The 14,955-nt window shown below is 35.4% G+C and overlaps 2 protein-coding genes across 3 annotated transcripts; one reads left to right on the plus strand and one right to left on the minus strand.

The window, feature by feature from the left end:
* Window positions 1–23: 23 nt before the first annotated feature.
* LOC109036650 (uncharacterized) lies at window positions 24–5,596 on the plus strand. Of its 2 annotated transcripts, none has more exons than XM_019050997.2 (3): window positions 24–266; window positions 1,819–4,459; window positions 5,070–5,596. In XM_019050997.2, exons 1-3 carry the CDS (start codon window positions 194–196, stop codon window positions 5,119–5,121), a joined length of 2,766 nt encoding a protein of 921 aa, XP_018906542.2. In that variant the 5' UTR covers window positions 24–193; the 3' UTR covers window positions 5,122–5,596. The 2 variants fall into 2 exon arrangements, with proteins under 2 accessions (XP_018906542.2, XP_072156538.1); XM_072300437.1 differs by lacking the exon at window positions 24–266 and adding an exon at window positions 282–1,703.
* LOC109036653 (DNA repair protein XRCC3) lies at window positions 5,586–14,739 on the minus strand. Its single transcript, XM_072300439.1, has 7 exons — window positions 14,382–14,739; window positions 11,902–12,075; window positions 10,623–10,760; window positions 10,037–10,231; window positions 8,529–8,686; window positions 7,881–8,093; window positions 5,586–6,296 (listed from the first exon to the last, which is right to left on the minus strand). Exons 2-7 carry the CDS (start codon window positions 11,954–11,956, stop codon window positions 6,087–6,089), a joined length of 969 nt encoding a protein of 322 aa, XP_072156540.1. The 5' UTR covers window positions 11,957–12,075; window positions 14,382–14,739; the 3' UTR covers window positions 5,586–6,086.
* Window positions 14,740–14,955: the final 216 nt, after the last annotated feature.

Consider the following 14,955-nt stretch of genomic DNA (forward strand, 5'->3'; position numbering starts at 1 on the left):
TCGTTCCATCGTTCCGGCAAGGGAAAACTGGGTGTGAATTTTCGAAACTTCGGCACCTTTTTTAAAATTGCGCTCTTTTATCAGTCGGTAGCTTTATAGCCAAAGTGATATTTTTTTTCATAAAATAAACTTTCTCATCGTCATAAATAGTGCGATTGACTATTTCTCTCCGAACTTAGTATTTACAGGAGCAATGCCGTTTACTGAACCTATACAACAAGGAAAAACTTCGACTACCAAGCCTAAAATATCAATGAGCAAAAAAAGTAAGAATTACGTACTTATTTAACTGATATGGACATTTGAGGATTCATGTGCTTACAGCAGCATTGAAACCTAAATCCTTGAGACAAACTCTAACTCTCTTTACTTGTCACTGATAAAAGAGACCACTGTACTAAAAATCTTGGCATGCACTTCAGCATGATGGATAGCATCATTGTGTTTTCGAAAGGGCGACTTTAGTATAGGTACCTCCATTTCAATCGGGCGTAGAAGATTCAATTTTCTTCTGATGGTAGATGGTAGAAATACAGTCTATGAAAAACTCATACTCTGATGCGTGCAACTGGTCCATTGTTGCATTCTGCAATCTAGAAGTTAAAATCATGAATATCGTTTGGTTCATAAAATGAAACAATGCTATCTATTTTTTTAAGATTATTCAAATTTAAAAAAAACCAGGGAAAAAATGAAATAGGTTTTCATTACATACTGCGGGTATCTATGAAAGAATTTCATTACTTACTCTGCCCAGAAATGGCATTTTTCGAAGAAAATTATGCAATGAAATCTCAATCTATTTCAATGCGCAGGGTAACAATAAAATTAAATTTTTTAGTGGAGATCCGTCCAATTAGTCACCGTGACTGCTGGAGAATATTTCCACCCCCACATCCAAAAAGACAGGTAGCATAAAGCCTCTTCAGAAATTGAACCTTTATCTTAAAAAGTTAAGATAATTGCAGTGCCTTGAATTGAGAGGATAGGCAACATGCAATCACGACTAGAAATCATGATAGGTAATATCGATGGCTGAGGAGCGAAACCACGTATCTCCATTGCTGTGTTTCGAAATTTCCGTTCCAATTTAGTTTTTTTTCAAGAGAAACAAGCCAATTTTATAGCTTCTTTATAAAGAATTTATTTCTTCTGACAGAGAGGAAAATGAGGAGGTGTCGAAGGTATTTTTTTCTGCTGACAGCAGAGAGAAAAATTCAAGGAGGTTTCAAAAATATTGAGTTGACAAGGTCTCCACAGAAGTGACCATAATATAATAAGAAGTTGCAACATCGCAAACAGTGATACATAGTTTAGCACTTTGGCCATCGATGTACCTATCGTAACTTTATTGCAATTTTTTTCATGCTACTTTTAATGAAACTACAATAACTTGGAAGTGCAAATAATAGGTACTTATGGTAATCAATCTACTTGGATGAGCAATCTCAGAAGTAATCACTTTAAGAGAACTTAATGATGTGCATTTTTAAAATATTGTTATCATACAAGCTACCTATTCCATTGTGAACGATCAAGTGAGATCTGTTATGGATATCTTACACCACACTACTTGCTTCTAGGTATTATCCATGTCTGTGTGTGAACGTGTAAACATTGCACGGTGCAAAGTTGCACCATGAGTGGGTATGAAATTGTTCATATGATTTTGTTGTAAGTTCCGATATAGATAACTTTTAATGGTAGGTAAGAACATTTTCTTCTAATAAACAATAACTTATGAGTGCTGGATTGAGTTTCACTCTAATCATTTTTATGAACAAAATTTCTAAAAGAAATTGCCTCTTCTTTTCACAGGAAAATTAGGTACAGGCATAACTGCCCGGGCACACACACAGGAAACTCTGAAAAAAACAAAACCAACAGAAGAACCACACAAAAAATTTGCCATTTATGCTCAGAAAACCTTCCGACGCATGAAAGCTTGGAATCCCCCTCTAAAAAATGCCCCTGTGAGCTTACTTGTTAAAAGTTTCGATCAGGAAGTAACTGGTACTTCAAAAGAAACAGACAATCCAAAAATTTTACAAAGTGGTCAAGCATTTACCAACAAAATTGAGCTGAAAAATGTACAAGTGTCAGAGAAAATCAGCTGCTGCCCTACCAGTCCAAAACTTAAAGATTCTGAAAACCCGTATGTCGATGAAAGTTCATTGAAAAGTACTCATGTGGATGTTTGCAATGCAGGCGACAGAAATCAGTCAGAGAGCAGAGACCAACACGAAGCACTGAATTGTTTTGGAGGAAACATTGAATGTCCATTGACTCTACAAGACAAAGAAAAATCCAGAGAAATTATGAGAGAAAGTCAGAGAGAAATAATAAGCAATCAAGCATTTGATTTAATACCAATTACTGATCAAAAGGTGCTCAGCGAAGACAATAATAATCTAAAAGCTACGGCAGACTCGGAGTTTCAAGAGCAAAGTGATAAGAAAATTGAATCAGTTGAAGAACCTGATAATCTTTCCAGAAAAGCTTGCGTAGATATGGTGAAAACAAAAGCGATCGATTTTGTTGAAACCTCCTTTACTGAAAAAACCTATGACGATGATCACTTACAGACATTTAAAAATGAGGAGTATTTTAGTGCTATCGATAAAAATGAGGAACTTTGTCGTGATACAATGCTTGGAGGACTAGACCTGGATAAGGGGGAACTCAAGAACGTAAATCAGGAGAAAGGGGGTGACGATATGCAAAATACTCGTGACCGAAAAGGAAATTTACATTTTGATAAAACAACAAAGACAGATGGAAATAAATCATCAGATGAACTCAGCTCTGATGATGACTTGGATGAAATAGTTTCAAAAGCTATAGATAAATATATGAACGAAGAGGTATTAGCGAAAGGACGGGATGAGATTCTGGCACAAGAAAAAATTGGGTCATCACAAGAGACAATAATTTGGTCTCCACAAAAGCCGAAACCTAAGAGATCAGTGGCAAAGAAGCAGCACTCAAAACACTCAAAAGAAAAGACACAACAGAATAAACATAAAAAACTACAGCCAGGACACTTTTTCCAGCAGGAAAATTACAAACCAAAGACATGCAACCAATCAAAGAAAGATGAAATTAACGGGGTAATTGATATTACAGAGGAATCAGAGGCAGTAAGTAGAAGCGAGAAAGCAACTGCTGTTTCAGTTGAGAACAACAGCGAATTAGGATATGATTCTGACGGAACCATCATAATAGAGCCAATCACGTGTAATTCCACTGTTCCAGATCAGAATTTTAACTGTTTCTTTCAAAAAGGAGAAAACAATCCCAGAGATAAAAGAGTTACAGTTGAAAATATGCAACGAAATATTGATACGGAGAACCAAAAAGACACCTTCGCCGATTTTCATATGCATAAGACAGAGACTTTATTCCAAAGAGGAAATGAAATGGTTAAAAACTCGGAAAAAGATTTTTCGATGAGTGACAAAATATCATGTAAAGCAGGATACTTGAATTCCAATGATTATCTTGAAGAAACAAGTCTCAGAGCTATGGATAAACATACAACGGAAAACTGTTTCAAAACACATAATTACATTTCTGAGTTCCAGCATAACAATGAAGCTGATTTATTTTTACAAGTTGAAGAAAGCAATCTTTCTTTTGAAGCATCAAAGTCGAAATCTCCTAATGCTGATAAGGAGAAATTTATTAATGCAAATTTAGATCAAGCATCTGGAAGCACACTAAGGGGCAATCAGAAGTCATTTTGCTTGACTGATCAAGAAACAAATCTGCTTGATAAGAATGGTTTCCAGTTGGACGAAGAAAATTACAAAGGCTGTAATCAGACAAGAGACACAAATTCTGAAGAACATTCAATCATAGATCAGTCATCTCTAAATAGTAATGTGAAAGAAAACATGAAGGAACATGTACAGGTGAATAATATGGAAACAGCTGAAAAACCATATTCATCCAGAAAAAACTTGCCACGACTCACGCCAGTTTCAATTGTTGGTAAACAAAACTTAACAAATTCAGTGAGAGCTTTCCCTCAGCAAAAACAAACAGGAAAGACAACAGAGAAAATATTTCGTACTTTCAATGATTTATGTGAAGATGAGTGTCTGTTTGAGCGTTCCTCTTATTCTCTACCGAACAAAAAAAGAGAGCTTTTAAATAATCAAAACTTTCTTTTAAACGACACATCTAGGACAAAATTCAATCAAGAGCTATTGCAGGCTAATCAAACATATGTAAATAATAACTCCAATGCCTGCACATCTGAGGCCGAGGTACCAAAGGCTGAATACCATCTTCTAAGTCCTCTACGAAGAAACATTGGAAAAGTAGAAAAAACTCCAAGACAAAACAAAGGAAAAATGAAAGAGAAATTGCGACACTTGAAAGGACTCATGGATCAGAGTAAAATACAGAGGGAGAAGAAAATAGATGATATTCGAGAGCTGGTTTTTGAGACAAAGTGAGTACCTTAATGCATTTTTTAAAAACTGACTCTATTAATTGGCAGCTGGGATCGTTACAGATAACTAAAATTATTTCTTCAAATATAAATTATAGTGCCTCTCAGGACTAATCAGCCTATTGAATAATAAATTAAGTTCGAATTTTTATGACTCATTGCTTTTTCAGTGATTCCATAAAGCAGACATTATTTCGATTCTATTTCAATGTACGCGCATATTGATGGCTAAGTGCCGAAAAGGTGTGTCTCAGTTGCAACATTTAAAAGTTTTTAATTATGCTTCATTTTTATAAACACTAAAACTAATTAAAATGTTTCCTTGCAATTTTAAGTGAGTTTTTTGGAATGAAAGACGGAAATTCTTGCAAAATTTCATTTGATTTGGTTGAATTTTTTTCAAATATACTGATCTTAGTCTTAATTGATAGACATTTACTAGATCTTTCTAATGATACCTATATCAGGTTTAGAGCTTTAATAATTTTGAAGTTAAAGTAGCAGTCTAGATAACTTTTGGACAGCCTATGTAAAACCCTCATGACCGTTGAAATTGAAAATATTTTTGATAAAAAAACACTTAGATTCGTCTGACTTGCATTTGTTTCAGCATCTTCATTTATGATCTGATTGATTCCCTGAAACCCTTGAGAAATGGATGATGAGAAACAGAGCATTTTTTTAGAAAGAAACTGGACCACTCTGATATTCTTTGAATAAATTTTGAATTGGCTATAAATATCTACTTTCTTGACTTCATTATTTAGATTCATACAAACCCTTCTCCATTATTGAAAAAAGTCTGAACTTGAAATACGGTATGCTTTGTGATCAATTCAAAAGACAATAGACTTGTATTTTTTAACTGAATTTGATTCATTAATTTTACTTTATTTCATTTTTTTAAACAAAATAGACTTTTGAAAAAACAAGAACATTAACCAAATGAAAAAGTAAAAAAGTTATAAATATGTATATAAAAAAAATGAAATACAAAAAGTAACGTTACACCTTACTGATAATTCTAGTAATCTTTCTGCTGAGCTGAAAAATTATTCTAGACGGGAAAATACATTTGGTGTATGATTCTTAACAAGCGCTAAAAATAAAATTGATCAATTTTGTAAAAAAAAAAAATCAAATTGAATAGAGGTATAAAGACACAAAAACAAAGATTCTATAACAGAATTTGGGTAAAGAGAGCAAAATTTCCAGGGGGCTCGGTGATGCCGTAAGAGTGGGCTTGACTCATGGGTAGCCAGGACCCTCTCCGTTTTCTCAGAATTCCAACCTGCACTGGCCAGCCGTGGGTCGGGCATATTCTGCCGGAGTTTCGGCTGTTCAGCGTTTCGAGGATCTGCTGCCACGGAGACGGCTGGACCGTTGCATAGCCAGCTCTGTTCCAGAAGTCCCTAAACTTTGCACTAAGCCAGTGACAGTCCAGGTGGCTTCTGGACATGGAGCGGCAGCAGGGTCCAGCCGAGCGAAGATGAGCCTAGTGGTGTCATATCGCCGAGACGTTAAATAGCGACTTAGTACCAAACTTCACCCTATTCTAAGAGATAAAGTCAAAATGAGCCAATTTTCGGTCTGATTTACATGAGGTGACCCAAACATGATAATGATACTAATCTAAACAGCTGATGCCAGCATTACCAATTGTGAACTGACAGGATTTTTTAGGTAGATGTGGAGCGAACAGGACTTCTAGAGTTCTAAAGTTTCCAATTGTACTTCGAGACATAAATATTCTTGTCGTGACTAGATTTGCCCAGACTAGACCCAATGCTGGAATTGGTTTAGAAGACAAGCCACTCTGTTTTAAAGATGCAGTTACCTAAACACAAACAAACAGATGGATCATAGATATATTTTAATTTAATGACAGATCTATTTTAATTCAATGATAGATCATGTTCGTTTAATGTATCTTGTGCAGTCTGTGCGTCTGCTTTTACATTTTTTTAATAGATATGTATTTATTTGGCTATTAATTCAGCTTGCGGTACGGATAAGAGTTAAAAATAGACTTTTAAAACACTGCACCGTTATTGTTAACTGAAAAAAAAAAACGTGAAAATTTTTGAAAGCATTTACAACTGCACTTGTTTTTATATTTTTAAGTATTAGTATTGACACATTTTAGACACTATGACCATCTGCAAGGTTTTACTGCAATTCCTGTCGCTGCAAAACCTTGAAAATAAGTACAGTGCCAGACACACATCCATATGAAGTCTGAGAAATCATTCAACAAGAATTCAATAAATGGGAGAATGTTTTGAAAAATGTTAGTTTCTTTGTTCTTGCTGTTTTGTTTAAGGCAAAGTATGGTTGACATATTTATGATCTATGACTAACAAAGAACTTGAAATTACAGACTCTACAATAGGCAAATCATGGAAAAAGGTATCTCTATGTTCAAGGTGGAGAGGTTGTACAAGAAAGGAATTATGTAATGCACTTTGCACAGCGCTGAAAAATGTGTTATAGAGGCAATTACCTAAAGGTTTTGTGGCCAAATCTGGGATGAAAATCAATCAAAAATTTGAGATTTTGTTCAAGCACACAAACATACATAACTTTGAAGAAATGGTTTCCAGTCGCATTATGAATTATTGCAAGGGTAAGGTGATTGGAAGATCAGGAAAAGTACTGCATGTGATTTGAGGATGGTCCAAAGAAAGATGGTTCCTGACCGAAGAAATCGCCATGATGTGTTTATAAATACTCCATTACTAGGGGTAATGAGATGCCCATTCCGTGGTACTTCACTCATCTCACAGAGAGGGTTGTGTGTTAGACACAAAAATAGACGAAATTGATTAATTGATCACCCACATGAGGGCTAAGAAATTACACTTGAACATTCTTGTGTGACATTGTTTGAGCATTAAGACTTTAAACTTCATTGTTTTAGAAATGGACAGATTTAGCAAGAATCTGCCAAACTGCATTTGATGCCATTCAATTACCAATTAGGTTTTACTTTTTTAATAGGAATTTAACCTACATAAATCCTTGAAAGTTTTGATGAATTTTTCATTGGTTTTAAAGAATGTACTCAAAAAATTTCGAGTCAAAATAATGCTTGGCTTTTGGATGAGAAAATAAAGCATGGGTTGACTTCTATGAGGCATCTGATGTGGTTGGACTGACTCTGGTTAGATCCATCCAAAGAGAAATGAACGACATTTTGCGATAAGGAACTACAATTTCTGGCTAATACATAAAAACAACTATCTGCTTGGAAACTAATGATTCGTATGTTGCTTTTAAATTGAGCCAAAAATTGTAGTTCCTAATAGCAAATTGAAGTCCAAATAACCTGTGTACAATGCAATGCCCTGAGTTAAATCTGCAGAGAATTTGAACAATTTGAGAGAAAAATGAATATAACTGTCACAGAAATTTTATTTACCTGATTTACACAAAGAATAACAATAGAATGGTCATGAGCGATTTTTTGTAGCTGACTTGCAACAGATCTCATATCTCTAGCTCGTCTTAGGCCATCTTTTAAATCGTAATCTGCTCGAAACACACCTGCAATGCTGTCAATAATGAGTAAGCCAATATCTTGAGTTGATAATAGCCGTGGTAACTGACCATACAGGCACCTTTTGAGACCATCCTGAAAAGATTCAAGGAGAGAAAATAGAGAGCAGGAGAGCAACGAAAACTAAAGGAAGATACGAATGCAGTTCAATAGAAACAAAGAGAAAAAGCAATTCCTTGCATAATTAAGGCTGTGATATACTAGAGGCTATGCAACAATCTTTTATATATGCAGTCCGTTTGTACTTGTTAATTTAATTAATTGTGGCACAAATATTTCTTGCAGCCACTCAGCTGTCTTTATGGAATTAACTCAAATTAACTATGAGGTCAAATAAATTACCTAAAAGATTACAGCATAAAAGTTTTGAAGGGTAAACAACTTATTGCAAAATTAAAAATTAAAGAAATGCTATAATAATAAATGAAAGCATTGTCTCTCAAATCGACATTCTTCGAAAGCCAATAACTCTGAAAAAAGCAAGGTTATAGCAGATGCAAGATGCCTTACTGTATCTCCTATGTGCTCAATAAATATTTTTGAGCCGAAATTATGATTTTCTTCTAATTGACTCACGACAGATTTGGAAAATTCTAATGGGAAGTTCTGAATTAATTGCTGCAGTCTTTTTGATGGAAAACTGTCTTCTGTACTTATGAATACTGCTCCTGAAAAACAAATATAGAACACGAAAAGCGTTAGAATATTGTTCAGGGTGGTATTACTAGACATAAAGACATTCTTGAACCATCAAAGTTGGGAGGGATAGCTAAAAAGTCCCGTAAATGTGGATGTTACAGGCAGATGCCATTTATTCCGGCAAATTTTGACCAATCAGAAATATCGTAATAATAATTATATCAATAAAATTTGCTTTAATAATGATTACCACAAATGAGGGAGGTACTTGCAGATTAGTTTTAGATTTCAGCTCTCCAAAAGTAGAAGTAGAAAGTCTAGAGGTTATGCTTCGCAGAAAATGAGTCTGACTACGTAGCATGTCTTCAAGTGCCAATCTCATTGGTCTCTCAAGTTGTGAATTCTCCCATTTATATAACGTAAATTTTTAACTTTTGTCACAGTTCGTTTGAGCGTTCTAAACGGCCGATTTTCATGACTGTTGCAGTTATCAACAGGTGATAGTCTCTAGATGAGCCTGCTATAATCAGATTTTTGAAATAGGACTCAGGCTTTTTTTACATGTATAAGAGTAGACCAGGGAGCTTAGAGAGGGGGGCATTTGAAATTCCCGCCAATGAAAAAAGGCAGGAATTTCAAATTTAGCGGAAAATTGAACTAAGCGGGAAATATTGAATTATGGTCTGTTAGTAGAGTAAGGTAAATGAATCTAAGGTATGCCTCTTTGCTACAGACTGTCCAAAAGGGACAAAACGCTCTGTTCTGTTCGTTTCATTTGGTTTCGGTCTCTGCATGAAATTTGAAATATATACCGATCTTCTGATTCGATTCTTACGGTCCAATCACTCCTGGCCAGAGGGAGATTGGACAAATGAGAGTTGGGTATGAAAATCTTTTCATTATTTTTGGTTATTCTTTTGTCTAAGCAGGCCTAAGAGAGCACGAAACGCCCTCTGGGGGTTGGGTCACATAGCAGCCAGGGGACATGGCCCCCTAGTTACTGCATATAATGCAGATTCATGGTGTCACTTTGGCTAACCACCGCTTAGGGCCTATTAACTGTCATGTCTAACTGCCCCTGTTTGTTGTATTTGAATATACAATTTATTCAAATACAGTAAATATCTGCCCACAAGGATATCAAGAGAGAACACTTTAATTTGAAGAGCACATTTTTTACACCTCAATCCAGGCCAGTGAGCCGATGATTATTTTTCCAGCACTATACACAATCTCATGCAACTCATTACAGAATAACAAAGCTTTTGCCCCAATAGCAAAACTAGCTACATGTTATTTCTTTCATGCTGAACATGCTTTGAGAATATTGTTATTAATGAGCTGAAATTAAAGGATGGTTCATTAATTGCACATTTCACCTTTATTGAGTCCACCAACTGATGTGGGATACTGTACAGTAAGGCACAATTGCAAGCATAGCTGAGTTTTTCCGCAACTGCTTTCTCCTGAGAGTTCTGTGATACCTTGCAGAGGAATTCCTCCATTCAAAATTAAGTCTATTTGATCACAGCCGGTGGATAAAGTTGTATTCTGCTTCAGTCGCATTCGCACGGCTGGTAAACGGAAAACAAGAAAATGAATGATTAGTTTCAATGTGTAGTATGATAAAAAGTCGATTGTTCATTAGGATTAAGATTAAATACTATTCCATCCACTTTAATAATATTCATTGATTGGGACAAAAATATGAAGATTGCCATCTAAAAAACCTTTACTTGTGCTTTACTTTCGACATGATGTGCACAGCCAAATACTTACAGTTGACAGGTAATAAAAACTAAGGTGAGATTGTCCGCTCAAAAATCTGCTAGGCGCTGGTCTAAAAGTATCTATTAAACTGCAGGCAGGAGTTGCTTGAGTTCTAAAACTATTGTATTATCGATTATTAATAAAAATCAGGCACTAACTGCTTAAATGACTTGAGACAATTTTTTTAGAGCCAACCTGATAAGTTTTCCTGAGGTAAGAGTGTTTCAGCTGCTAGTTCTAGGATTAATTTTGCATCTTCCTTTGTTATGTTTCCCTCTTGTCGTATACTGGATTCACTCAGCTGAATTATTTTATGAGCTGAGGTTAGATTAGCTATGGAATAAAAGAAGAATTAAATGAGTGGCTGCAAGTTTATATTTTTTTAAAATGATTAGCTGATGTAACCACCAGAGATATCTCCAGTTTGAGGGCATATCTGTGAAGTTTGTTGAAATTTTATAATTAATTACTAAAATTAAAGGCATGTAGTCACAGCACTGTGCTTTGACTTATAATTTGATGTAATTTCGGTAAAATATCCTTTCAGACGAAGCCAAATTTCAGTCAAAAAATTTTTTGAGAGAAATTTATTTTGAATTGAGGGTTGGGTTATTTCTTGCTTTACCAGAAAAGCTAAAAAAAATTGAAGAGAAGGTAACCTAAAAATTCTTCAGTGAATTTGGATGTTCCAAAAAGTGTCTTGTTTAATTTTCGACACCAAAAGTACTGCTGTATGGGCAATGAACACACAAGGGGAACTTTCCAAGCTGCTGCTTCCGATTGGGCTGAAAAAATTTGTACAAACTCTTTGGATGAATTCATTGGGACCATGTTTTTTTTTTTTTTCCAATGCACCCTGGAAACACCCCCCGAAAATTACGGTTTTGAGCACATGTCGACAGTGCGCGCCGAACACCCACTGTGCACCGGAAGGGCTGGGTAAGGGGAAGTAGCGCTCCTTCGGCTCAGCCAGCATTCAGCTCTCCCGGCGCACACTGGGTGTTCGGTGCGCACTTATGACGCGTGCTCAAAACCAGACTTTTTGGAATTTTTTGGGGGTGTTTCCAGGGCACATTGGAAAAATGGATTCATTCAAAGAGTTCGTGAGGCGGTAGCTTGAAGTTCTCCTAGTCAATAATAGTAGTAGGCAAGAAGCTTGACTTTACTAAGTACATACCAATGTTATTTTGAGCTCAGCATTCATCAGTTCCAAATTCATGAAATATTATTTTACACTTAATTTCTTCGGAGGGGGAAGACAATGTTTAATTCAAGTAATTTTAAAATTTAGTACAAAATTTAATAGGAACATACTTTCAGTTCTTTTTTCTCATACGTAATGTTAGTCACATTTCCTAGATAGTGTTTTTTTCTTACACAAACATACCTAGTTCAAACTTTTAAATCTTTTAATTTTCAAAGCAAAAAAGGAAAAAAAAAGATGGGCTGAATACTTGCTAAAGTAATTACTTACCTTTTATGAGAGTGTTTTGAAGAACTGCATCCAGTTTTTCAAGAGGTATTGTCATTATTTACCTCACAGTGGAAACTTCTATAACATAGAATAGAGAGGTAATACTCAAATTCTGAGATGTTTAAGGTATTTACAAGAAGAATGATGCGTAATATTCCTTCGCCAGTAGTTCATCTGAGAAAAAAGAAGAAAAAACCTTAAAAATTCATCAAAAATATTGTCGATGCACAATCATAATTTTTTCAACATATCTTCTGAAAATTTGTATTTTTGCTCACTGCAATACTAAATATGTTAAGATATTATGATACTCTAGCTCCTTTTCAGCATCAAAAAAAAAAAAAAGAAAAGAAAAAACAAGAAAACAATTCTGTCTCATGACATCTCGCCTGTCATCTAGAGTTTCCTAATATACAGTTTTTGTGGCCTCCAGCCAGAGACTCTATTAATTGAATCAATCTGTCTTCAAAATAAAGTGACTTTGATGTGCCTAAGCTCCGGGTACCTAATGGAAAATTGTCAATGGAATCAGTGAGGACGAAAACACAGAACACACCAACTCTAAAAAATGACAATATAATTAAGACACACAAAAAACTGCGCAGCAGGCGAGGAAGTTAATCGGGGAATAAGATTTTTGGTGCCAAAAGACAAGTACTTAAAGACATTTTGAAGGTCCGAGTTGGTACAGATGCGTTAAGGGTCATTCCACGCCTAGGTAGTCCGGGGGGTATTTTTTTCCCCCCCTCCAAATGACCCAACGATATTTATTTTTGGACTCCTTAATACTCCTAGTTTTTGGAAATATATGGGGTTTACCTCCGTTTTGTTTTTTTTCTCGCAATTTTTACGTGTTTTGTAAACCCGTTGCTTAGCTTCATCCTACTGTAAAAAGAGTGACAGTTTGGTAGCAATGTTTTCTGGTGTTCCCGTCAAAACCAAGTTTCAGTTTATGTTTGCAGTTGTCAAGAAACTGATTCAATGTGCTCCTGCAAAGTTTCAATTTTTAAAAATAATTACTGTATATTATATGTAACTTTTAAAACTTAGTGTACTGACTGTCACACCCGTTACGCAAAACATGGGTTTTTTAATGTAACTATTTTAATTCATGTCATTTTGAGATGCTAATTTTTTCCGTACGTCTTCAAGTCAATTACAGCTTTAGAGTATTTTTTCAAAATTTTTATTTCAACAATTGATAGGTAAAAATGCGTAACGGGTGTGACACGTTACGGGTGTGACCAATGAGAAGAGACTTCAATTATGCAGATGTTGCCTCTTTTCTAACCATTTTTTCTATGGTTATCACAAGAAATACACTCATATGCACAATTAGATGTTATGTATACATCTAATAAGAGAGAGATAACCAACTTTTTTGCCATATTTCAGTATTTAAAGTGAATACACCTTATCTCAAAAGGACTTCAAAAAGAACTCGTTGAACTCTCTCCGATTTGATTGAAATATTTTCACTTTACTATAGGCCCAGACCTACCGTACCAGGGGTTTTTTTTTTGTTAATTTGGGTCATGCGAGGTCCAGGACCGCGGGGACGAAAGGGGAATCCGGGGTTACCCGAAGAAAAGCCCTGGGACGGTAGCTCTGGGCCACCCTGTAGAAAAATGTAGTTTTGGCATGTTCTACATTGAAATGCGTCAAATTGCTGATTAATTTACTGCTTAGGATTGCCTACATTAAGAGTATGAGAAGAAAAGTAAGTTTTTTAACTTTTAAACTCTCTCAGAAATGATGGACCTCAGAGAGACAATCTGTCACACCCATTGCGTCACACCCGTAACGCAAACGGTAGGTCTGGGCCACCTTGTAGAAAAATGTAGTTTTGGCATGTTCTACATTAAAATGCGTCAAATTGCTGATTGATTTACTGCTTAGGATTGCCTACAATAAGAGTACGAGAAAAAAAGTAAGTTTTTTAACTTTTAAACTCTCTCAGAAATGATGGACCTCAGAGAGACAATCTGTCACACCCGTTACGTCACACCCGTTACGCAAACTTTCCCATTTTTCAAGGAAAGAAAAAAAGATAATTGAAAACGGATCATCGGCAGTTGAAGTAAAAACCCTTGGTTTCATCATATAATTTAATCAGATTTTTACATTCATAAAATTCGCTGAGTTTCCACTTTACACTCACTGAGGAAAAACTCACTTCCAAAATCGGTCACACCCGTTACGCAGCCTTTTAATTTTTTTCTGAGGAATGGGACAATGTAAAAACAATTTCTGATAAACTAAAATGATCTATAAAAAAAGTTCTTTCTGCTACTGTAGATCATTTTTTAATTGAACCCCAAGAAAGAGTTCAAATTCTTGTTTAAAGGTAAATTGTTGTCACACCCGTTACAATGGAATGACCCTTAACTTCAATGACCTACATGAAAATTGAGCACTTCTGAGCTACCGAGTTGGTGTGTTTTTGTTCCCACTGATTCAAGTCAGTTCAGAATTCTTACCATGCACAGGAAAAGGTAGTTGTGGTTGATCAGACAACATTTTATCTTCATGTAATTACTATTTGGGAAAAGGTAGTCGATACGATGTTGAAGTTGGATAATTTCCTGAGAAAACAGGCAGTTTGTGGTTTGCAGTGGTTGGAAGCGTCTCAGAAAGAAATGAGTCTTAGCTTGTAAAAATCACAACAGAAGACGGCTGAAACATATTTGAACAACAATACTCCACTTCACTGGATCTCTCTAGTCACAAGCCGACAAACTGAGATCTCACTAAATCACATCACAATTCACATTTCACATCATCAACATTCACATTTCACATCAACATGCACATGCTTCATTAATTAATTTTGACTGATATAACCTCAAAGTAAATGCAAGGTTGCCTCGTTGTAGCTGGCGAGTGGCAATGGTCAGCAATCATAGATTATTCTATCTATGGAGCTATAAAAATCAATCAGAATTGAAGAAAAAAAATTATTTAATTAATGGGGTCCAGTAATTAAAAATTAAAGTAATTTTACGTCACAAGGAAGCGAATATACGAAACAGCAACAGGCAACTGCGCTTATAG

This window comes from Bemisia tabaci, chromosome 5 (genome assembly GCF_918797505.1).
Source record: "Bemisia tabaci chromosome 5, PGI_BMITA_v3".
Taxonomy (NCBI): domain Eukaryota; kingdom Metazoa; phylum Arthropoda; class Insecta; order Hemiptera; family Aleyrodidae; genus Bemisia; species Bemisia tabaci.

Bases quoted from the DNA above. Each gene is read 5' to 3' on its own strand.
- LOC109036650 (XM_019050997.2), top strand. From the start codon at position 194: ATGCCGTTTACTGAACCTATACAACAAGGAAAAACTTCGACTACCAAG. The intron at 267-1,818 runs GTAAGAATTACG...TTCTTTTCACAG, and splicing joins AATATCAATGAGCAAAAAAA to GAAAATTAGGTACAGGCATA. The intron at 4,460-5,069 runs GTGAGTACCTTA...CATTTGTTTCAG, and splicing joins GAGCTGGTTTTTGAGACAAA to CATCTTCATTTATGATCTGA.
- LOC109036653 (XM_072300439.1), bottom strand. From the start codon at position 11,956: ATGACAATACCTCTTGAAAAACTGGATGCAGTTCTTCAAAACACTCTC. The intron at 8,094-8,528 runs GTAAGGCATCTT...GAATCTTTTCAG, and splicing joins TTGAGCACATAGGAGATACA to GATGGTCTCAAAAGGTGCCT. The intron at 6,297-7,880 runs GTAAATAAAATT...GTTTGTGTTTAG, and splicing joins TTATTCTTTGTGTAAATCAG to GTAACTGCATCTTTAAAACA.